General features: G+C 52.6%; 7 protein-coding genes across 7 annotated transcripts; 4 read left to right on the plus strand and 3 right to left on the minus strand.

Annotated features, from left to right (window-relative positions):
• Positions 1-1,348: 1,348 nt before the first annotated feature.
• On the plus strand, positions 1,349-3,556 carry prm1 (pheromone-regulated protein PRM1; the record flags this gene model as incomplete). The annotated part of the gene is made up of 1 exon (XM_056940683.1): positions 1,349-3,556. One exon carries the CDS (start codon positions 1,349-1,351, stop codon positions 3,554-3,556), a length of 2,208 nt encoding a protein of 735 aa, XP_056804963.1.
• Positions 3,557-3,864: 308 nt separating this feature from the next.
• N7459_001499 (putative xanthine dehydrogenase HxA) lies at positions 3,865-8,140 on the minus strand (the record flags this gene model as incomplete). Its single annotated transcript, XM_056940684.1, has 4 exons — positions 3,865-5,548; positions 5,608-7,565; positions 7,634-7,837; positions 7,910-8,140. The coding sequence occupies 4 exons, from the start codon at positions 8,138-8,140 to the stop codon at positions 3,865-3,867; spliced, it is 4,077 nt and encodes a 1,358-aa protein (XP_056804964.1).
• Positions 8,141-8,572: 432 nt separating this feature from the next.
• On the minus strand, positions 8,573-10,445 carry N7459_001500 (uncharacterized protein; the record flags this gene model as incomplete). The annotated part of the gene is made up of 2 exons (XM_056940685.1): positions 8,573-8,645; positions 8,713-10,445. The coding sequence occupies 2 exons, from the start codon at positions 10,443-10,445 to the stop codon at positions 8,573-8,575; spliced, it is 1,806 nt and encodes a 601-aa protein (XP_056804965.1).
• A 726-nt stretch (positions 10,446-11,171) lies between these two features.
• Positions 11,172-15,625, plus strand: aarA (L-aminoadipate-semialdehyde dehydrogenase; the record flags this gene model as incomplete). Its single annotated transcript, XM_056940686.1, has 4 exons — positions 11,172-11,543; positions 11,608-13,087; positions 13,146-15,273; positions 15,328-15,625. The coding sequence occupies 4 exons, from the start codon at positions 11,172-11,174 to the stop codon at positions 15,623-15,625; spliced, it is 4,278 nt and encodes a 1,425-aa protein (XP_056804966.1).
• Positions 15,626-16,242: 617 nt separating this feature from the next.
• On the plus strand, positions 16,243-17,115 carry N7459_001502 (carbonic anhydrase; the record flags this gene model as incomplete). The annotated part of the gene is made up of 1 exon (XM_056940687.1): positions 16,243-17,115. The coding sequence occupies one exon, from the start codon at positions 16,243-16,245 to the stop codon at positions 17,113-17,115; it is 873 nt and encodes a 290-aa protein (XP_056804967.1).
• Positions 17,116-18,814: 1,699 nt separating this feature from the next.
• On the plus strand, positions 18,815-20,805 carry N7459_001503 (ATP-binding protein; the record flags this gene model as incomplete). Its single annotated transcript, XM_056940688.1, has 3 exons — positions 18,815-18,887; positions 18,944-20,436; positions 20,491-20,805. The coding sequence occupies 3 exons, from the start codon at positions 18,815-18,817 to the stop codon at positions 20,803-20,805; spliced, it is 1,881 nt and encodes a 626-aa protein (XP_056804968.1).
• A 269-nt stretch (positions 20,806-21,074) lies between these two features.
• Positions 21,075-22,213, minus strand: N7459_001504 (HNH endonuclease signature motif containing protein; the record flags this gene model as incomplete). The annotated part of the gene is made up of 4 exons (XM_056940689.1): positions 21,075-21,404; positions 21,465-21,632; positions 21,693-21,916; positions 21,976-22,213. The coding sequence occupies 4 exons, from the start codon at positions 22,211-22,213 to the stop codon at positions 21,075-21,077; spliced, it is 960 nt and encodes a 319-aa protein (XP_056804969.1).
• Between the last annotated feature and the right edge of the window lie 1,076 nt (positions 22,214-23,289).

The raw sequence follows: 23,289 nt of genomic DNA on the forward strand, positions 1-23,289 counted from the left end.
GAAGCTGTCATCATTACATATTGTGCTTTCTGGATGCTTTCTAGTTGAAATTGACAATAAGCTACATGCTGATTGACTTCGGGGGTTTGTCCTTCTGAATGGTGTTGACAAGGCGAAGTATATATCCAGGTAAGATGGGCACGTTGTTTTGTTTTACACATGTAAACTTGTCGACAAGTGTGGATTCAGAAAGGCTGCACAGTAAATCTATTGATTCTGGAATTAAGAGAGCAGCAAACAGAATCGGCGACAAGAGGTCGCTGACCAGTCCAACTTGCACAACGAAGGTAGGGCAGATGGAAGCACGTGAGCTGGCATCCCCCAGATCGATCACGTGCGACAGATTTCCAAGCGACGCGCCGGCGTGGTGATCGGTGCTTCATCTACGATGCGCCCAACCCCCGAGTGGCTGCGACGAGACCAACACCCATCCACATCTTTCCAAAATCAGGACTGCTACTGCGTTCTGAAGACCCTTGTGTTTCGAACTAATTTACACAAAAACCTTGCCGTAGAATCTCAATTCCAGGTGATTGGTATGACATCCCGAGTGGCACCCAGACAAAGAACAGCACTCGGTGAGACGGCGAACAAAGAGCTTCTGTCTTCTACCTGACGATTTTGGGGCACCAGAAAGGCCACAGATCCCGATGTTCGTGGAAAGTCTGGTATTCAACCTCCCCCGGATCTGCATGCCATTGGCTGACACCAACGGGCGCTAAGCGCCCATCGAAGCTATATTTGGGTGTCTCGGCACGGTTGACGACCATTCGCACCACTTAGGCGCTTTGAAGCTAGATGAAACACAGTTCTTGCACCGATTACCTGTCGGTCGACTTTACTTGTACCCTCGCTTTGTTTCGAAATGACCGGGACTTGCGTTGAATGGCTGGGACTCACCCCGAATGATCGTTTCAGTGTTGTCGGGGTCGCTAACTGCTTCAGAGAGGGCTCTCTGTCACCAGATTAGGATGGTAGAAGATCCAGTTAGCGCTGAAATGCCCAAAGGAACTCTGTCGATGAACTGTCCTGCAAACCGTGGAATTATATATGCTCGCTCATTCACCCATCCTCCCGCCACCTCGGACCTTTGCTTTGTTTTCTGCCTCCGTGCCTTGTTCATTGAATATTGCCCTCCCTTCACCATCGACCATCTATCGCAGGCTCGATAGAATATGGCCCAGGAATAGACATCCCAACATCTCCCCGGACTTTTCATCTTTGCCACGACCCTCCCGTCTCGATCCTCGTCTTTCACCCTTTCTCCAATCCATATTCTCATTAATACTCGTCTCTGCTCTGTACCAAAGGCGCCGGAACGCCCCCAAAAGATCAACCCTCCACCGCAATGATATTCTCACAATCCGGGCGCTCAATATTCCCTCTGCTTCCGCCGTACGGCGCTCAAGACCCGAGCCAAGGCGGACGCATCATTCCTCTACATCCCGATGGTCTGACACCATACCTTGGCTTGAGAGCCCGACTTTCCCAAGTATGGATCAACCGGTGGACCATCCTGCTGCTGCTGGTGCTTGTCAGAGTGCTGATCGCGATTGGCGACGTGCGAAGTGACATGGCGAGCGCAAAGCGTGAGGCGTTGTCTGCATGCACCTCCGTGGAATCCATGGGCAGCGCGATGGCCTCGATGCCGTATTATCTCTCAGCAGGTGTCAACGAACTGACAGCGTCGGGGATTGACGAGGCCGTGAAAGCCCTCAAGTCTATGCTGTTGATGACCATCACCGGTGTCGAAGAGATTGTCGTCTTCGTAATCAAGATGATGTACTCGACCTATCTTTGCCTCATCACAATGGCTGTGCGGGGCCTGGTCTCAGGTGCCACTGCTCTGATCGATGATGTTGTGGATGCGGTGAATAAGACGATCAATACTTTCATCACCGACGTGGACAAGACCATTGTGCACTTCGAAGACGCCCTCGACGACTTTGCGAAGGGCGTGAACTCGGTTGCAAGCTCACATGGAATTTCTCTCCCAACCTTGAACGTGAACAACTCAATGCACTTGCTTTCCAACTGGTCAATTCCAGAGTCGGTCACGAGTGACATCAACAAGGTCAATAGCTCCATGCCCAATTTTGATCAAGTCCAGAATCTCACCGAGGAGGCGATCAAATTTCCATTCGAGGAGGTCAAGAATGTGCTGAACAAGTCACTGGGAACGTACAGATTTGACCGCAGTGCACTTGCAAAATTCAACAAGACGCAGCTGACTTTCTGCAAAGACAACGACGGAATCGACAGTTTCTTCGAAGGAGTGACTGAAGTCGCAATCACCGCGCGGAAGATCCTGATTGTCGTCCTCGCCCTCGCGGCTGTCCTGGCCTGTGTCCCCATGGCATGGCAGGAGATCCGCCGATGGCGCCAGATGAAAGAGCGCTCGCAGCTGGTGCGCAAAGAAGCGCACGACCCCATGGATGTCGTCTACATTGTCTCACGACCGTATACTGCAGCGGCCGGCATCAAAGCTGCGAGTCGCTTCAGTAACAGCCGCCGACAGATCCTTGTGCGATGGGCCATTTCTTATGCCACCTCACTGCCGGCGCTTTTCGTGCTTGCCATTGCCCTTGCAGCCCTGTTCTCCTGTCTCTGCCAATACATCATTCTTCGTGCCATCTCAAAGACCACGCCCGAGCTCAGCGCTGAAGTGGGCGCCTTCGCCGACAAGGTAGTCGGCTCGTTGGAGAATGCGTCGGCCGTATGGGCCAACAGTGCCAATTCGGCCATCTCGGACTTTGACGATAAGCTGAATAAAGATATCTTCGGCTGGGTCAACAAGACAACCGGGGGAGTAAACGACACGCTCAATATCTTCATCAAGGATGTAACCGACGTTCTGAACAGCACTTTTGGCGGCACACTTCTCTACGACCCGATCCAGGAGGTCTTCAACTGCCTCGTCGGCCGCAAGATCTATAGCATTCAGTCTGGACTCGACTGGATCTCTGATCACGCCCACATTGACCTCCCGCTCATCCCCAATGATACCTTCTCCAAAGGCGCAGCTGAGAGCATCTCAAATGACACCTCCGATCCCTCAAACAGTTTCCTCTCTGATGCCGGAGACGAAACCTCTAACAAGATCACCGAGGTCGTCACCCAGGTGATCAGCAAGCTCGAGGACGCACTGCGCACAGAGACTCTCATCGCCACCGGCATCCTCTTGATCTGGGTGTTCATCTTCCTGGTCGGCGTCACCCGCGCGATGGCGCTGTGGTGGGGACGGGATCGCAATCGCGGAGAGGGCGGCGGTCATGCCATGGACCCTGTATCCAATAACCCGGCGCCAGGACCAGACTCTGGCGGGTTTACTGAGGTTCCTTTGACTGCTATGCCGAGGAACGCACTCGGATCCATCCATGCAGTGCCGCAGTACGAGACGACTGTCGCTGCGACAGCACCGGTCCAGAGTGACTCATCATACCCCAATGAGAAACTTGGGTTTGCAGGACAGCGGGATTACGACACTGCGTTGCAAGCTGATGCGGTGCCCTCTTTGCGGAAGAGCAACTATGTCGAGTATGATTTGAAGCGTTGATGGAGATGGATTCGCATAATCGAGGAGTCCGGTGCAAATGTTTCGTTTTGCCTGTATCATCCGGTGCATTGATGGAGCTGGGGATGGTGTTTGTTTATATCTGAAGGTAGGAAGCCACATAGCTACAGCGATTGATTAGAGCATTTCAAGATCAGTGATTCACAAGTGTGGTATAGATTCACGCCATGCAGCCGATTGAGAGAGACAGCATCGATACAATTTACCCATAGAAAAATTCACTTTAATAATCAATCCCCTAGTATATGTTGCCATGGAAATCGTAAATCACAATATAGATGATCATGCGCCTAAATCGAAACGAAGAAACTCTTCTCGCCCTCCTTTGGATGAACGCGAGCACGTTCAACAATCGGATCAGCACAGCTGATTCTGATACGCTCCGGTGTAGCAGGGCTCTGCAAACTCAGCACCTCCTCAACACCCCATTGCTTCCGCGCAGCTTTCAAAGCATCCCGGATGGCAAAGAAGACAGCGCTGCCCATGAATAGTGGCGGCTCTCCGACACCCCGTGAACGCTGGATAGTGCGGAGATTCTCCCACTCCACGTCCTTGAGCAGACTCACATTGAATATCTGGGGGATATCCCGGAAGCCTGGAATCTTGTAGTTGCCAGGACCACGGGTGAAGATTTGGCCGGAACCACGATGCCACAGGCTTTCCTCGGTGGTAAAGAGACCCTGGCCCTGAATGTAGGCACCCTCAATCTGACCATAGTCGACCGACGGGTTGATGGTGCGTCCGACGTCCATCTTGATATCTGCACGCAACGGCGTCCAGTCTCCTGTTAGTGTATCGATCTGGACCTCGGCTGCGGTGACGCCTTGGGTGAAGTAGAAAAACATCTGTCCGGAGTTCTCACCCCACACATAGCCAATGTCTGGGGTTCGGTAATAGCCCTGTGCGGAGAGATTCACTCGGTCAAAGTAGGCCGCGTGCGCTAATTCTTTCATTGTGGCACTCGGCATCTTCTCACGATACGGGCGGAGTCGCTCATTGATTTGCTCGCAAGCGTTGAAGATAGCATAGCCATTGAGGTCAGAGCTGGCTGATGCCGCTGTCGCAGATGTATTGGCGACTGTATTAGTTGCCGTCTCAGAAATAAAGACGTCGTTCTGCGGCACCTGGAGGGCTTCGGCAGCAATCATGGTCATCTTCGTGTGGAGGCCTTGACCCATTTCGACACCGCCGTGTGCAACAAGGACACTCCCATCGTGATAAATATGTACCAAGGCTCCTGCTTGGTTCAGGAAAAGGGCTGTGAATGAAATGCCAAATTTGGTTGGCACGATGGCCATTCCACGCTTGGACCATTTATGCTGCGCATTATACTCTTCCACAGCTTTGCGTCGCTCGTTGTAAGAGCTCTCTTCCATGACTTGCTTATACATCAGAGGCACATGCCAATCCTTCAGCGGCTGATTGAAGTGCGTCTTTTCATTAGGCTTATACATGTTCTTAGCCCGCATGTCCTCAGCTGAGATGTTGAGGTGGTCGGCGATTTCTGTAACGTAGGACTCGGCAAAGAAGAGGCCCTGCGGTCCTCCAAATCCACGGAAGGCCGTATTTGAAACTGTATTTGTTTTGCAGATCCTGCCGCGCACATAAACGTTGGGGATTTTGTATACGCCGTCAATGTGCGACAGGCTCCTTTCCACCACGGCACCGGATAGGTCTTGCGTGTGACCGCCGTTGGCAAATACATCGGCATCTAGAGCAAGAAGTTTCCCTTCCTTGGAAACACCGACCTTCCATCGACAGAGGAAGGGGTGTCGCTGGCCAGTGGTCAAGATGTCCTCATCACGATTGAGCATGCAGCGGACAGGCCTCTTTAGTTTTGCAGCCGCCGTGGCACAGATACCGGCTAGCTGTACTGAGCGTGTCTCTTTGCCACCAAATCCACCACCAAGCCGCTTGACTCGAGAGACAACCTTGTTGGCAGCTACTCCGGTCACCTGAGCGACATATGTTTGCCTGTCGATAGAGAGTTAGATTTGAGGCCTGACAAGTTATACATTGTCGTGAACACTCACGTTTCGGTTGGATTCTGAGTGCCACTCCAAACTTCCATTTCGCCATCTTCCGGTTTCCAAATAGCAAGACAGGCCTGGGTTTCGAGATAGAAATGCTCTTGACCACCAATGCGTGAGACCCCCTCGAAGATGTGATCTGCTTGCTTGAAAGCCTCTTCGGTGTCGCCGCTCTTGATGAAGCGGTAGTGTTCAAAGTATGACTCTGCCTCAATCGCCTCTTCAATTGTGAGGATGGCAGGTAGATCTTCGTATTCAACTTTGACAGCCCTCATTCCTGCTTCAGCAATCTTGGCGGTGGTAGCCAAGATCACACCGATCGGTTGCCCAGCAGTGTTGACCTCGTCGACAGCAAAGAATTGTTCATCAGACTTGGGTGCACCCCACCAGTTGGCAGCAGGGCTAGGAAGGTCGCTATGATCCACATAATCGACGACACCAGGAATTTCCAGAGCTGCTGAGGCGTCCACCTTGAGAATTTTCGCATGCGCCTTTGTCGACAACACCATGCAGCCAAACAACTCATTCTGCTGCACAGGTATGTCATCGGTATACTGGGCCTCGCCGGTGGCTTGCTTGAGTGCCGAGACGTGGGGAGTAGCCTTGCCCAGAATTCTTTGCTGGTAAGCAATTGAAGCCTCGTGGTCTTTTTCACCGGTAGAGATAGCACGTTCGATCTCCGCAACCACGTCCGGATCAAGATCCGAAGTCTTGACATCAAGTCCTGATAGAACATCGTGATAGAATCGGTAGAAGAATCCCAGTGCCAATGACTTTCGATATGTGGGCATGCCACCGGGAACACCAAATGGGAGATCAAAATCCTTTTCCAATGCACTCATGACACATTCCAGCGTTGCAGGGTTGGTAAACTTCTGGCCGACCAAAGCAGCTTCTGCATTTTTCGCGGAGACGGTCATCGGTGCCATGCCGCCAAACACCAGATTGACGCTGGTCACATCGTTGGATTCCGACAATGAGATACGCAGTGCGGAATTGACAATAGCAATATCGTCATCCTTTCGCTTAGCTTGCTTATAGGCCCGCATATGCTCGCCCTTCTCACTCGCAACCGGAATACGAAGACTGGAAATGATGGCATCGGCAGGAAGGGCTGTCTTGCGATAGCCCTGGAAAAACTCAGTCATGGGGATCTCCTGCTCTCCTCCAAGAGATTTGGCAATGAGAACAGTATTTGTTGCCACAAAGACAGGGTTAAGATCTGAAATTGGAGAAGCAGTTGCCAGGTTCCCTGCTGGGGATGCGACATTGCGAATCTGCCGTCCAGCAAAATAATACAGCTGCTTCTTTATTGCTTTGAAAGGCTGGCCTCGGGACTCTCCGTAGCGCTCAACTGCTTCTTCACATATCGACTCCAAATCAGTCAACGATACGTTGGCACCGATCTCCAGGTATTCGTCGTGGAAGGAGAACTGGCGCAATTCGGGGATGTCGCCCACATAAACAGATGCGGCGTAGCGCATCGCCTTGAATTTGATCTCAATTTGAGTCTCGGTGCTTCCACCGATCAGTTTGGCGTCGGGGCACACATTCTTGATCTGCAACAACTGGTCGACTGTCACTGGCCGATACCACTTCTTCCTCTTATTACCAAACACCAGCGGTTTGAATTCGTGCTTTCTTAAAGCGGATGGGAAAATCAACTCGGTGTCCGGACTGTAGGGTTTGAAGTCGGGCGCGGGGAATTTCAGGTCAACAGCGTCGTTCTCCTTATTGCCATCCGAGGATCCCTTGCAACAACCCTCAGAGCCATTTTTCTCCATGCAACATCCAGTCCCTCCATTCACCATGACCTTGCCACAGTTGTTGCGAGAGTTGAAGCTCTGGGCGGCGTCAAGGATGGGTCTGTACCCAGTACACCGACACAGGTTTCCATCGAAAGCTTCTTCGACCGCATGTTCCGACGGAGATGGATCGTTGCGCAGCAAAGCATAAAGACTCTATATTGTATCAGTCAGACAAAGATTGTTTGATGAGTATAACAAATCAACCAGCCATTTGAGCGTACCATGACAATGCCAGGGGTGCAGAAACCACACTGACTCCCATTGCCAACCGCAATCCGTTGCTGGACTGCATGGGGGCTGTCCACATTGCCAATTCCTTCGACAGTGATGACATGTTTACCATCAATGCTGACCAGCGGAGCGATACAGGCATTCACGGAGGCGTGGTAGATTTTCTTTGTGGTCGGGTTGATATGTGAAATGACCTATGATTGACACCGACAACAGGTCAGTCAAATCACCACGAGCACCGAAGGCCCTCTGAGCTGAACACATACCACAGTGCAAGCACCGCATCCTCCCTCTGCACATCCAAGCTTGGTCCCTGTCAGGCCGATGCCCCGTAGGTACTCCAACAGTGTTAGTTCGGGGTTGAGCGTGTCAACCGAGACTTTGGTTCCATTAAGATAGAAGCGAATCGTGTCGTCCCAGTCTTCTGTCAGCTCAGATAAGGATGTGGCCTTCTCAACCGCCACCACAGAATCCGCGTTGAGAATGCCGGGCGCCATTGCGATAAGAGTAGGTATGGGATGACGAGACACGTAAGCAACAGGAGTCCATTCACGAGCGCCTCGAGCCCATAGTAGCGACGCTCTAGATGCAAAGACTTTCCTAAAGCTCTGTCGGTAGCAGGTTTAAGTCGAAGACAAGCATAGAGTGGAGGGGGACGAGCGGACGAGATCAGTTATCGCGATGCGATAGGGAACCCCACCCGAGCTCCACCATGCGGGGATCGCCACTGTCCGACGAGAGCCATCGGCGTCCGCGCAATTACTAACAAAAGGACTACCCTTGAAGATTTCCTTTATAGCATTAGATATAGCAGCATAGCGTAGATGGAATCATTCTATACTCAGTACCCTGGCGCCAAAAATGCTGTAGTACAAACACACAGGAAAATAAGTTACATAGAGCAGCCTTCAAGCAAATACAGTCAACGCTTACTGTCTGGAGCCAGCAAATGCTTTCTCCTCATCCTCCCACTTCTGACGTTCTACAACACTTCGGGCCCTGCTTTAAGTAATTAGTAAAGATTAAGTCAATGAGACGCAGAAAATAAAAGGATGTCCAAGTCACGTACCGATAGGCTTTGACAAATCGCCACACTTCAGTATCCGCAAGATTCCAGGCCTCGGCCACGTCCTTCATGTTGATGCCGTTGGTGTCCTTGCTTCGAATCACTTCCCGGGCCTTCTGAATCAACTCGTACTCCCGACCGACGCCTTGCTGGCTAGGGTTCTTGTTCTGCACGCTTTCTTTATCGCCCGCAGTGTTCGGGTCAATAGTGCCCCCGCGAGGGATCTTGAATCCAAACTGCCACTCGAATTCATCCAAGAGCTCGGAGGGCAGGCTCTGGCCGGCTTCGGCAGGTAGGGACTCAACGGTCATCCATAGAGAGGTGGCGATAGCCTGGTCTCCGGCAACAACTTGCTTGAACACCACACCTCGGGAGGAACCAGGCAAGTCAGCTCCTAGGTCGTCCTTGGTAACATCAGTCAGCCACGGATCGCGCGCTGTCTCACGACGGATTTGGCGGGTGGAGACTTGGTCGGAGCTCTTTTGTAGGCTAATCAAAGTATAGGGGTGAGGCAGGGTTCCGATCGTGAAGAGGAAAGTGGTGTTCTTGTAGGTGGATGGCTGGCTGATACGCATAGGTTGCTTTGCAGACCCACAGGGACGACATTCGGGGATGTTGGGTGGACAGGAGTTGGGAGCGGGAGAGTCAGGGCATTGAATCAAGGCCTTGGCGAGTCGCAGAGCGGGCTCCACCAGAGCGGTGGTATGCTGAGGGAAAGGCTTCAACACCGCCAATCCGGCGGGGAAGGCAGTCTGGAAGGTGTTGTGGAGATGGGAATTGATCAATTGCACCAACATCAGACGTCCGGTCGCAGGGCTCTGGCTAATCTTCTCGTGAACGGCTGGATAGTGGGACGTCACGGCGGAAGATCGATAGTAGGCCAGAGCGGTTGGCTGCTCGACCTTGAACAGTTCCGGATTAATGAGGTCGACGAAGGAGGTAGACTTATCCTCCAGCTTCTTAACGGCACCTTTGATGGCCTCATCAATGCGCTGCTTCTCTGCGGAGTAGAGGCCGCCCTGGAAGTTGTCGAAGCGCGTGATGACCTCCGGCGCGCTGCCCTGTCGAAGATATGACAGTAGATTGTCATCGTATCGCGCCATGGGGAAACACTCGAAATCCCCAAGCAGACCACTTCCCATATGTCCCCACGCCAGCCAGCGGAACACCTCATTCTCCATTTCGGGACTGAGCTTAAGCTTCTGCACCAGTTCATAGTGCGGGTTTTTCATGGCATCTCCCGGCGTTAGGACCACCGGTCGGAAGCCATGTGCAAACCAAGCCCGTCGCCAGGCAAGGAGGAGCTCCGCATCGGCATTCTGGTCATCCTTCAAGTCCTTGCCGTAGCGCTTCTTGGGATTGTAATCGGGGTTGTAGTATGTATAGATTGGCCGACGGTCGCGTAAAGGAGGAAGGACAGAGCGGCTCTCATCCAATGTGATGGCCGACGAGAATGGATTTCGCCATTCCCAATTGCTGAACCATTTCGACTCGCCACTGGTGCTGTTGCTTTGCTCGGGTGGCGCTTCGTGCGAGGGAGGACGGAAGGACGGAAGATGGAAATTGCTCAGCAATGGGATTTTCGGTAGAGGGACGTATGGGGCTCGTTCGGCGCCTTCTTCGCCATTGATCGCTTCGATGGTGGGATCCGGGATGGGAGAGGAGGAAAAGATGAAAAGAAGCAGTGCAACAAAAACAATGATGGCCAGCAGACCCGTGCTTCGATGAGGAATCATCTTGTTGACATTCAATCCACCAAGAGACCTTCACGGAGGCCTGCTGGAGCCAAACCAGAGCGAAACAAAGAAAAGCCCAAGGCAGACGCAGTCGGGTCGAGTCACCGCGCCTGTGATGTTCCTTTGCGGATGGCCGCCTTTAACAGACCGGATTCGGCGATGCACACCGGACTGGGCGGGCTGATGGCGGCTGGTGCAATTGGATGGAAGGACGATCCCATCGAAAGAGTGAATGCAATCGTACGAGTCCCACGCCCTTCGCCAATAATGTCCGTTCAAATGGCTCTCTTTGCAACTAATTAACTCCTGAACTAACCTGGCTGGGGATCAAAGGATCTGACGCCTGAGGCAGCAACGCTGAGTCATCTCGGTGCATGAGGTCACCGCGTCGTGTTGATTCTCAGACCTCGAAGGTGGTGGTTGGCCAAAGTGATGGATCAGACAGACATTTTGAGAGGGCTCCATACTCTCTCTCCGACCATCCAAGCTGTGATCTTCTGGTCACTATATGACCTCCTTCACCCACCATCCCACCATACACTGACGCGCAAAGGCGGTAGGGAGCAGCTCCAGTACGGTACTGTGTGGGGGATGTGCTCCGGCCAATCAGCGCCTGACGATCGCGGCGAAATCGGACTTTTTCTGTGCCCCTCCGTACAGAAGATTTGACTCATTGTGTCCTTCATTCTCCAAACATCACCGCAAAGTATTTGCGCCGCTGCAACCATGGCTGTGGGATCGGCGTCGTTGCAGGACCGCCTGGAGAGGTGGGCGCAACGATTGAACAATTTGACAGTCTCGCCATTGACTCGAGACTACCCCGACACACAGAAGGCCGATGGCAAGCGAGCAATTGAGGCCTTCGAGTCCCTGAAGCTGCCACAAGAGACCAAGTTGGCTCTTAAGAAGCTTTCCACGTCTTCATCCTCTGACTTCACAGTCTTCCTGACCGCATTCGTTGTCTTGGTGGCTCGCCTGACTGGCGACGACAATATTGCTGTGGGGACAAGTGTGGGTGATGACGGACGTCCATTTGTCCTCCGGGTCCCTATCGAGGCTTCGGAGACTTTTGCTCAGCTCTATGCCAAGGTTGATAAGGTATGTAGATATGATCGGCTGGGATGTGTTCCCAGGGGTAGTTCTATCTCTGACCAGCCGATAGGTATTCCACGAGGGCGCCTCCGATATCGTGCCCCTAGGTAGCCTCCGCTCCTACATCCAGGACCAGTCGAAGTCCGAACGACCCCCTATATTGTTCCGATTCGCTGCCTACGATGCCCCAGCTGCCTCGCAAGAGTACCCCGCCAACACCTTTGACAGCACCGACTTGGTGATCAACGTTGCTTCCAGCGAGTCGGCCTCGGAGGTTGAACTGGGTGCCTACTACAATCAACGTATTTTCTCCAGTGCGCGTATTGCCACCATTTTGAAGCAGCTGGCCCGCATTGCTGGCAATGCTACTGCGAACCCAGAGGAGGCCATTGGCCGAATCGATATGATGACGGAGGACCAGCGCGCACTGTTGCCCAACCCTACCGCAGATCTGAATTGGTCTAAGTTTCGAGGTGCTATTCACGATATATTCGCTGCCAATGCAGAGACACACCCGGAAAATTTATGCGTTGTGGAAACCAAGTCGACCAACTCCCCCCACCGGGAATTTACGTATAAACAGATCAATGAAGCCTCGAATATACTCGGTCACCACCTCGTGCAATCTGGGATTCAAAGAGGAGAGGTCGTCATGGTCTATGCCTATCGAGGTGTGGATCTGGTTGTGGCTGTCATGGGTATCCTGAAGGCCGGCGCGACATTTTCCGTTATCGACCCCGCGTATCCCCCGGAACGACAGAATATTTATCTCGATGTCGCCCGGCCCCGTGCTCTAGTTAATATCGCCAAGGCTACTCGGGATGCTGGTGAACTTTCGGATATTGTTCGGTCTTTCATTAATGAACACCTGGAGCTCCGCACCGAGGTGCCGGCGCTTGCTCTCCAAGATAATGGCACTCTGGCTGGTGGATCCATCAATGGCCAGGATGTCTTTACAAACCAGGTGGATCTGAAGTCTAAGCCGGTTGGCGTGGTTGTCGGTCCTGATTCAACGCCGACCCTTTCCTTCACGTCGGGTTCTGAAGGCCGACCGAAGGGTGTCCGGGGCCGTCACTTCTCCTTGGCCTATTATTTCCCCTGGATGTCTGAGACCTTCAAGCTCACTTCTAATGAGAAGTTCACCATGTTGAGCGGCATCGCTCACGACCCTATTCAGCGAGATATCTTCACCCCGTTGTTCCTAGGCGCACAGCTTCTGGTGCCAGCCAAGGAGGATATCCAGAATGAGAAGCTTGCCGAATGGATGCAGAACTACGGTGCCACTGTTACCCACCTCACCCCAGCCATGGGCCAAATTCTTGTCGGTGGTGCTTCTGCCCAATTCCCGGCCCTTCACCATGCGTTCTTCGTGGGTGACATTCTCATCAAGCGTGACTGCCGTTCCCTCCAGGGACTGGCCCCGAACGTGAACATCGTGAACATGTACGGGACTACGGAGACCCAGCGTGCCGTGAGTTACTACGAAATTCCTAGCTACTCGAGCCAGGAAAGCTTCCTCGAGAAAACCAAGGATGTCATTCCTGCCGGTCGTACGTTCATTCCTAGACGAAATACGTCGTTATTATCTAACTAATACAAAACAAATAGGGGGAATGCTGGATGTGCAGATGCTGGTTGTCAATCGGTACGATCCCACTCGTATTTGCGCCATCGGCGAGGTTGGTGAGATCTACGTCCGTGCTGCAGGTCTCGCCGAAGGTTACCTCGGCTCTGCGGATCTTAATGCCAAAAAGTTCTTGACCAATTGGTTCGTGAAGCCTGAGGTCTGGATTGAGAAGGACAAGGTCGAAAGTGAGAATGCCAATGCGCCCTGGCGGGAGTTCTATTTTGGCCCCAGAGATCGTCTCTACCGCAGTGGTGACCTTGGGCGCTACACTCCGTCTGGAGATGTTGAATGCTCAGGTCGCGCCGATGACCAGGTCAAAATTCGCGGTTTCCGCATTGAGCTTGGTGAAATTGACACCCATCTTTCTCGTCACCCTATGGTGCGTGAAAATGTGACTCTGGTTCGTCGTGACAAGTTCGAGGAACCCACCTTGGTCAGCTACTTCGTCCCCCACATGGACAAGTGGTCTCAATGGCTAGAGAGTAAGGGTCTCCAGGATGATAACTCCGCTGAAGGTATGGTTGGTATGTTGCGGCGTTTCCGTCCTCTGCGCGATGATGCCCGTGAGCACCTTCGCAGTAAGCTGCCCACTTACGCCGTGCCGACCGTGATCATCCCGCTGAAGCGTATGCCGCTGAACCCCAACGGCAAGATCGACAAGCCTGCCCTACCTTTCCCCGACACTGCAGAGCTCAGTGCCGCTGCCCCGCGTCGCCGTTCGTCGGTGATGCAGGCTCTTTCCGAGACCGAACAGGCCCTTGCTCAGATCTGGGCTAAGCTGATCCCCAATGTGACTGCTCGCATGATTGGGCCTGATGAATCTTTCTTTGACCTCGGTGGACATAGTATCCTCGCCCAGCAGATGTTCTTCGACCTTCGTCGCAAGTGGCGTGGTATCGACATCAGCATGAGCGCTATTTTCCGCAGCCCAACCCTTAAGGGCTTCGCCAGTGAGATTGATCGTCTCCTTGATATTGAATCTTTCGCAACCAGCGATGATCCTAGTCATGCTGCTGGTGCCACTGCACCGGCGATCGACAAGCCCGACGATGAATATTCCAAGGACGCCAGGCAATTAGCCACTGAGTTACCAAAGACATTCCCCACCCGCACGGATGCGATGCTGTCCAGCGAACCCATCATTTTCCTCACTGGAGCTACTGGCTTTCTTGGTGCGCACATCCTCCGGGACTTGCTCACCCGACAGTCGCCCTCCGCTAAGATCGTTGCTCTGGTCAGAGCCAAGAGCGAGGAGCAAGCCATTGAACGTGTCCGCTCTACCTGCCGCGCCTATGGCTTTTGGGATGATGCATGGACTAGCGATGGTAAACTTCAAGCCATCTGCGGTGATCTCGGCAAGCCGCAATTCGGTCTTTCGCAGTCATTGTGGGATGACCTCACTAACCGTGTTGATGCGGTCATCCACAACGGCGCCCTTGTTCATTGGGTCTACCCCTACTCGACGCTTAAGCCGGCCAACGTGATGGGTACTATTGATGCCCTGAAGCTTTGCGCCAGTGGCAAGGCTAAGCAGTTTGCCTTTGTCAGCTCTACCAGTGCCCTGGACAAGGACCACTATGTGCAAGAATCTGAGCGTATTATTGCCGCCGGTGGTAGTGGTATCAGTGAGGATGATGACCTTGAGGGTAGCAGTGTCGGTCTCGGTACCGGCTACGGCCAAAGCAAGTGGGCTGGTGAATACCTTGTCCGAGAAGCTGGTCGTAGAGGTCTGAAGGGAACCATCATTCGTTCGGGCTATGTGCTGGGTGATTCTACTACCGGCACTACCAACACTGATGACTTCCTGATCCGTATGATGAAGGGTTGCATTCAGCTGTCAGCTCGTCCTAACATCAACAACACTGTCAACATGGTCCCTGTTGACCATGTGGCCCGTATTATCATTGCTACTGCATTCCACCCGCCTCGCACTCCGATCGGCGTCGCCCACGTTACTGGACACCCCCGTTTGCGATTCAATGAATTCTTGGGAGCCCTCGAGACTTGGGGTTACAATGTTAAGCAAACCGATTACGTGCCGTGGTCGTTGTCTCTGGAGCAGTATGTCAACGATGGGCAGCATAACGACAAGGACTCCCAGCACGCTCTGTAAGTGACCAAATTCTATTCTGCACGAAACAATTTACTAACTGACCCGAATAGCATGCCGCTCTATCACTTTGTTACGGCGGATCTTCCGTCTAACACCAAAGCACCCGAGCTCGATGACAGCAATGCTGCCGCCGCGCTCAAGGCCGATGCTGCTTGGTCCGGCGTTGATGTCTCTGCCGGTGCCGGTGTGACCGAGGAGCTGGTTGGTCTGTATGCCTCGTACCTGGTGCAGATTGGATTCCTCCCTCCTCCCAGTGTCGCTGGAGCCCCTTCTCTTCCGCTGGCCCGCATTACTGACGAGCAGAAGAAGACCCTTCAAAGCGTGGGAGGCCGTGGTGGTGCGGCGTGAGCCATAGTATTGGATGTTTCCCCTCAATTTTCTTTTCCCGTCATCCGAGAATCCCTGGCCTTGATTAGAAAAAAAGAGCATGTGTACATGAAATAAGCAATGAGCAATGCAATTTGTATAGATAGCGGTGATCAGACGCAGTGAGCGACGTACGTTGTGGATAGTTGAATGCAAGATGCTCACCGGAGCTGCCGATCTTCCCATTCCTCGGAAGAGTCGCCCCTCCAGCCACAGACTCCCGGGCCTCGCCTTATCACCTTATGACTACCTCATGATCAAGTTGACATCCTAGATATTCTGCTCTCCTCTCGCTTTCTCGTCCGCCATTCTCCCAATCGTGTGTTCTCTCATCATGGCTGACGGTACGTGCGCTGCTCCAGTTTCTGCACTTTCTTGGCGTTTTCCCTCCGCGATTTCCTTCTTCCCCAACATTTTATGACTCCTGCGGTCTTCGGACACTTCGTGGCGCACACCCTTCATCTGAGGCCCGCGGGAGTCGCTGTCACTGTGCCATTGTTGCCATCTCGTTTCCTCGCATTATTTTTCTTTGGCTGTGGTCGCCATCCCCTCCCTGTCATTGGTCTTAGCCCGAACACCTGTTCCCCCCACTGTTCGTCATGGGTGTCGCACGATTGGCCGTGCGACCTGGCTTGGTCGCGCACTCCGCCAGGGTGATGCCCAATGTCGTGGGTTTCCGGCCATCAGAGGGTGCTTCCTCTGGCGTGGCTCGTTGCCTTTTCCCCGTCGGCCCTTCCGCGTCTCGCTGCTCTCATTTCTCGACTTCCGGCCCTCTGGCCTGCGCGGACCACAAAAATACCGGCGCTAGCACAAATGCCGCTCCCACTAACACCGCTTCTTCAGATCGGTATACCGCAGGTTTGGCCTTGAACAAGGAATGGGCTGCGCAGACGGCACGCGAACAACCCGACCTCTTCCCCACCCTCGCAACCGGCCAGCAGCCCCAGATTCTGTGGCTGGGATGCTCGGACTCCCGCTGCCCTGAGACTACCCTCCTGGGTCTGGGTCCTGGCGATGTCTTTGTGCACCGCAACATCGCAAACATCCTCCACCCCGGTGACCTGAGCTCCGGTGCAGTTATTGAGTACGCCGTACAACACCTGCGCGTCAAGCACGTCGTGGTCTGCGGCCACACCTCCTGTGGCGGCGTCGCCGCTGCCATGGGGAACAAGCAACTTGGAATCCTGGACCCGTGGCTGCTGCCCCTACGGCAGGTGCGGGAACGCAACCTCGCAATGCTGCAATCCTTGTCGCCCGACGAGGCGGCGCTGAAGCTAGTTGAGCTCAATGTGCGGGAGGGCCTGAACGTGGTCAAGCAGAAGGGTGTGGTGCTCAACGCGATCCAGGAGCGTGGACTCCAGGTCCACGGATTGATTTACGACATCGGTTCGGGTGTGCTGCGTGAATTGGACACCGATGAGACAGAGGAACAGCTGAAGGCCCGACTGGTTGCCTTCAACACGGGGGATTAGAGATTTCTCGCTCCAACTGGGAAGGATCGGAGATTTTGGTGGCGTATGTGGTGCAGGGCGCTCGCATGGTGCAGCAGCGAGTATGGTCTTTGGGAGTTATACAATTCGAGTTCATACACGGCAAGATGAATGCATATATCTGGCATTTTAGTTTTTGTATGCCACAGAACTAATTACATGGGCAGTATTCAAAACCCTCCTCGGTACATAAAAGAAGTTCCGTTAAAATACTCTCCGAGGACGGTGATGAGACGCATCGTGGCAGGCGGAATTTGAGAGAAGTGTAGATGATAAGGGATGTGGTAACTGGACGAGGATTGAAGTTTTCAATGGAACTGGGTTGCAGAGCTTGAAGAACTGCCCAGGTAGAATGACACGGAGAAATGTCCTTTATATATAGTAGTCAGACATTATCTTGATTAGTTATTATGGCTAGTTAACTAAATATTTAGTTAACTAGTTACGCCTACTCGAATGACGGGATCTGCTTCAATTCCGTGGCAAGGGGCTAAAGTCGGCCCCCGGATGGCTGGATATAGTTAATATTGGGTAAAGGCACTATGGTCACTGCTTATAGATGGGGCACACTCAGCTTCCATGCTTGCAGCTGCGATGCTCACAGCGTAGATGTGATCCGCGCAGCTGCCATGCTAGCTTTATATAGGCTAGGCTGCGAAACCTCCTGTAGGGTCCAACGGGCGAGTAAAACGCCCGGCAAGAACTGGCCAGGAGCCCATCCCAAATGTAATCCCTTTTGTCGTTCAACAGATTGAGTGCACTTGAGAATCAACACACCGCAATCAGTCTGAGTCGTTTTCATCTATTGTAGTGTGTATCTAGCACACTACAACTGACTAGTAGCGAGAAAAGGCTATTGATGCCTTAGCGCCTAATGAAGTATGCGGTATGACCTATTTTTTCATCATACAACAGCTTCCCTCCGCTCCGCAACAACTCAAGTGGCCAAATATCAGACTATGCAGACCGGAGTTCAAAAATCGCTGGACATCTAGCTCGTCGTGTATCCAGCGGCCCTGGTGCTTCCATTTCCCGGACAGGAAAGCCCTACCCGGCGTATATTATGTTGAGTGTGCATACAGGGACATGTAGGTTATATTTAGCTGTTTCGCGTTCGACGGCCACTTGGGTTAGTGGACATCGAATTGACTCTTTTTTTTTTCTTTCGGTTCGACCAGAAGCGACGATGATGATGAAAGCTAGCAAGTTATCGCAGCTATGGCCAATCTTTCTCACACTCGCGTCATACAAGTACTGCACCCCTGCCCTAGCTGCGGAGACAACCCATGATTCACCCAACAAGGATTTACGGATACACCAATGAGAATCAGTAGTGACACCGCATCGACAAGGCTGGATCTGTCGGACACTCGATTTGGACCACCGTGGCGTGACTCACAAGGCTCTGAGGCTGACAGCCGGTGGGGCGAATACTGAGCGATGGATTGACGATCTGTAGTCTCTGCGTCTTCAATTGCTCACACCCGGCTAGGCAACCATACAGACGGGGATATTTATATGGACGCTGTCTGCTGGTCAAAAACTCCCTTTCTACTGTTCGAATCTTCACTTCTCTCCCACCTGGAAAACCTTTCAAGGTTGGAACTTCCATTGCCCGCCTCACCCTTCGACTCATTTCAACTCAGCCACTTGAATTCAATCACAAAGCGACTTCTAAATCATGGCGATCGACTCCAATGGACCTGGGTTGCAAGAAACCAACAATCCTGCGACCGGCACCCAGGACACGTCGAGTAAGTGCCGCGTCCCGATCAACAAGGTACTTCTCTAACCAACCCAAAATGAACAGATGAATCCGAGAATGAAGAGCCCCAGTACAAGCCTCAAGGTTCCATCTGCGGTGTGCATAACCTCTACCAGACCAAGCCCGATGAAAGCGGCAACACATCATGGACCAAGGACTATCCCGAGAGCCTGGTCGCCCCGGCTGAAGATGCAGAGTCCGCACAGTATGCCCTGATTGTGCGCAACGCAAAATGCTACGATGGACGCAGGAGTCTCGAAATGCATTCCATCGTGATCCAGAGTGAGCCTCTCCGACAATTCATCGGGAAGGTCCTGGCGGGCTATCCCGGCATCACGCCCACCCTGGAGCGACTCGAGTTTACGAGCCCGTTTCGACCTTTCGTGCACCGATGGGAGAACTTCCTACAGGCTCGCGAGGAAGAGACCGACGCCACCACCAAGGAGCACGCGGAGCTGCTCTACAAGATTCTGGAGGAGGAGCTCCAGGACACACTAGCCCGCAAGAACGACTTGGTCCGCAATGGGGTGATCACATATCCACTCATTTGGACCATCTTCGAGCCGGGAGACGTGGTGGTCAGCGCCGTTGGGGGACGAACTCGTGGCTATACGTTCCGCTCAGCCACGATTGACTGCCGAACCAAACAATGGAACCTTGGTGTCAAGTATATCGACTACGATGGCACAGATTTTGGATTCCGAGACACCCAGTTCAGAGTGCCTCCATTCATTGGAACTGAGGCCATCACCTCACTTCCCGCCTTCCCGTTGAAGTTCCATGCCGACAAAGAGGCTGTACGCGAGACCTTGGTGGCACAGGGACGGCATTGGGAGAACCACAAGGGATATCGCTACAAGCAGTATGAGGGCATTGCGATTGGTTTCCGTGAAGATTATGAGGTCAAGTACCACGTCAAGAGCCGCATCATCATTGACACCGATGCTTTCAACACCTTCCATCCCAGTGAGACGGTGCGTGTCTACGGCGAAGACGACATACCCGATGAGCTCGATGATGACCTGCAGATGATCACCTCTTCAATGGTCTACGGCTACTCCCTCAAGGACAGGGAGTGGCTCCAGTTCTCCCTTGATTGTTCCAAGGAGATCGTGTGGGACTCGCAGGCCTTCGATTCCCTAGTCCTTCCGGAGGAGCAGAAGAACCTCAAGGATCTTATCCTGGCCTTTGCCAAGGCCCAGTCGAAGCAGGTTGACGGCTTCGACGACGTCGTGCAGGGCAAGGGCCGTGGAATCATCATGCAACTGGCCGGCCCTCCTGGCGTCGGAAAGACCCTAACCGCAGAAAGTGTCGCCGAGGTGATGCACGTCCCGTTATACGCCATGAGTGCCGGTGACTTAGGCACGGACGCCGAAAAGGTGGAAGACAGCCTGAAAGAAATCTTGCGGATGATCCCCAAGTGGGGAGCAGTTCTCCTGCTCGACGAGGCCGATGTGTTCATGGAAACGCGAACGTCGACAGACCTCCATCGGAATGAGCTGGTGTCGATTTTCTTGCGGATGCTGGAGTACTACGAGGTGAGACTCGACCCTTCCAGAGCTATCGTAGGTCATCGCTAACACCCACTGCAGGGCATTTTGTTCCTCACCACCAACCGAGCGGAACATATCGACCCGGCCTTCGAGTCGCGAATCCATGTCTCGCTGACCTACAAGAACCTCGATTTCGCATCCAGACGCCATGTCTGGCTCCAGTTCATCGGCCGCTCCACGAGTGCAGAGCCATTTACCGATGCACAGCTAGACAACCTGGCCTCTGTGGAGTTGAACGGACGGCAAATCAAGAACTTGCTCAAGACTGCTAGCTTGCTGGCTTGGTCACAAGAGGCCACCCTGCGCTTCGAACATGTGGAAACAGTCCTGAGCCTCCGGCAGAGCAACAAGTAAACTGACTAAATGTACCAGAGTTGGATCTCGGGATACATGTCTACAAAGATAGCTGATATCAATGTCAAGCAGTGGTAAATGGCAGTAATCGACGAATTTCCTGGTTCTGCATAGACAATCATACGCAAAGAAATAGGATCTGTGGAGCTGATCGGGCATTAAACGGGAGCTGATTCACATTAAGAAATACAACATTAAGCTCCATAGATAAGCATGAGCATATCACTACCTCAGTCAGATCAACGAGGAAGAAACCTTTCCTAGTCTCTTCATTCAGGAACCGTGCCCCATGGTGCATGGCTGAACACCTCTTCGATATCGTCTCTGCCCCGGGCATCCAAAGAATGTCCAGCAAAGGCTCTCAGAGTCCTCTTCCAGAGCTCCAGATGCGAATCCACCGAGATGCCGATCCCATACAGATGGAAGAACGTGGCAAGTCGGTAATGGCAGTTGAAGAGAGCCGGATCCGGGAGATACGCCTCGTCAAACGTAGGGCCCGGTCGGAGGGTGATTCGCGTTGGCAGGATCGGAAGAAGATCTTTAGTATTCTGCGCGAAGCGAGGGAAGGTGATGAATTCGTAGGTATGCGGCAAGGTGGGCTACGCAGGTAATTAGTAGCCGCGTAGAGATTCAGCCTGGGACGACCGTTGGGCACTTACGTCTGGCTTGAAGGCACACTCAAACCGCTCGAATTGCTCGCGGATGACCCTGTGCAAGGTGATTCCGTTTCGCGCACTGTCAATGGTTGCAGCGCCCAGGACATCCAGAGTGTCTGGGAAGCAGTGTTGAAGGTAACTCCAGTGCGTTTCAGAGTTGAGACGGTCAGCCTGGAGAGTTTCTTGAGTAAGTGTTTTGAAGCGAGGTTGAACAATGGAAATGTATCATACCGCTGATGCAAAGGTCCCATATCCATACGGGATGATGTGGGTTGCCTCGAGACGAGCGTGATCAACGTGCGGACAGGAACCTTGGTCAACCCAGAGAGCTTCGTCTATAGCCAGGCTTACAACGCAACGATGGTTGTCACGGCTGAAGCAGGTCTCCTTGAATAACTGGAGTCGACCTTCCGCGCCAGCATCTTCGAACGCCTGCTTGATGTTTGCTGTTCGGACTATCGAGTGCAATGGTTAGGGCTGTCAGTATGGCTAACCTTGGTCCATCTAAACTCACTTGCCAGACAGAGGTGGGTATAGAGATGCTGATAGAATGAGTAGATCTGCTCGTCTGTGCGAGCAGCGCAGATTCCGTTCGCAACGAAGACCTGTCCGTCTTCTGGGAGCAGCTCAAGCAAGCCACTCAGGAACAGCTGAACCATCTCCACGTCCTGAGGCAGACCGTACGCTTCAATCCTTCTCATTGCGCGTGTGCAGGGTGTCCCCTGAGAAGCAACCAATGGTGCTGCCACCATGGTGATTGGGGTAGATGGAGCCCACTGTTGGGGCTCAGATTGACTTTCTTCCATTCTCACGGCGCTGTCTCGACGACGCGTCGTGGGGGACACTCGAGATGCACGAGACGACTTCTTTCCCTTCTTGGGCATTGTTTTGATCTTCCTGGAACCCGACGGAAGTAATAGATCAGGGAGATGAAAATGAAAGTAAGAATGGGGAACGGTAGAGAGATGAGAAGAAGAGATGGGAAGGTGAAATGCATGCAGAAGAAGTTCGGGGCTCGATTCACAACAGCAAGTGAGGAAAGTCCTACATTATCCGTGATTCACAATCTCAATATATCGCTCAATGTGTGGAGTTCAGTCAACTCTCAGTGCCACGTACTAATTCGCCCTATCGCCAACAAGAAGTCCAAGTTGACAGATTCTCCTATCCTCCAATGTTGACAATCTCCTGTATAGAGATATAGAAAGGCCCATGAAGGACAGGAGTCTATGTGTACTCGCTCTTCTTTCTGAACATATCAATAATACAGCCGGCTTGGTAGTTGATATTCTACCGATAGCACCATTGGAAGTGTTCAATTCAGTTTGGATAGTCGACTCACAAAACCTATTATCCAAACCGAGATATTATATCAAGAAACTAAAAGATATTGACAACGAATTTGTTAAATCTAATAGCGATGCCTTAGTAGCTGGTTAGCCCCCTGTGCTAAGTGTAGATAGCGTCGCTTCTCAGTTCTCTTTTCCCTGTCCTCTTTCTCCCAGTGCACTCCGTCTCTGTATTGTCTGCCTGTTTCTTCAGTTTTCGCGCGTAGATTCTCCTTTTCCTTCCTTTCTCAGTGTCTATCATCCCGTTTGGCACTCGATAGGATTAGATCGTAATCGAATTCAACAAATCTTCAAGGAAATCAACCTTTTCCAGCACGCTTTTTAATCCACTAAGAAAGTGAGCCTTTCGACTAATTTCCTTCCCAAGGGATCATCGCAGATCATCCTCTACAAAGTAGATATAAGGAACGTATATTAATTACCTGGCAATATCTACGCAGCCAGGGGATGCATCAGTTGGTGCTACCTAGTTCAGGAAT

Source organism: Penicillium hispanicum (assembly GCF_028827665.1).
Source record: "Penicillium hispanicum strain IBT 35686 chromosome Unknown utg000001l_segment0_segment0, whole genome shotgun sequence".
In the NCBI taxonomy this organism is placed as follows: Eukaryota; Fungi; Ascomycota; class Eurotiomycetes; order Eurotiales; family Aspergillaceae; genus Penicillium; species Penicillium hispanicum.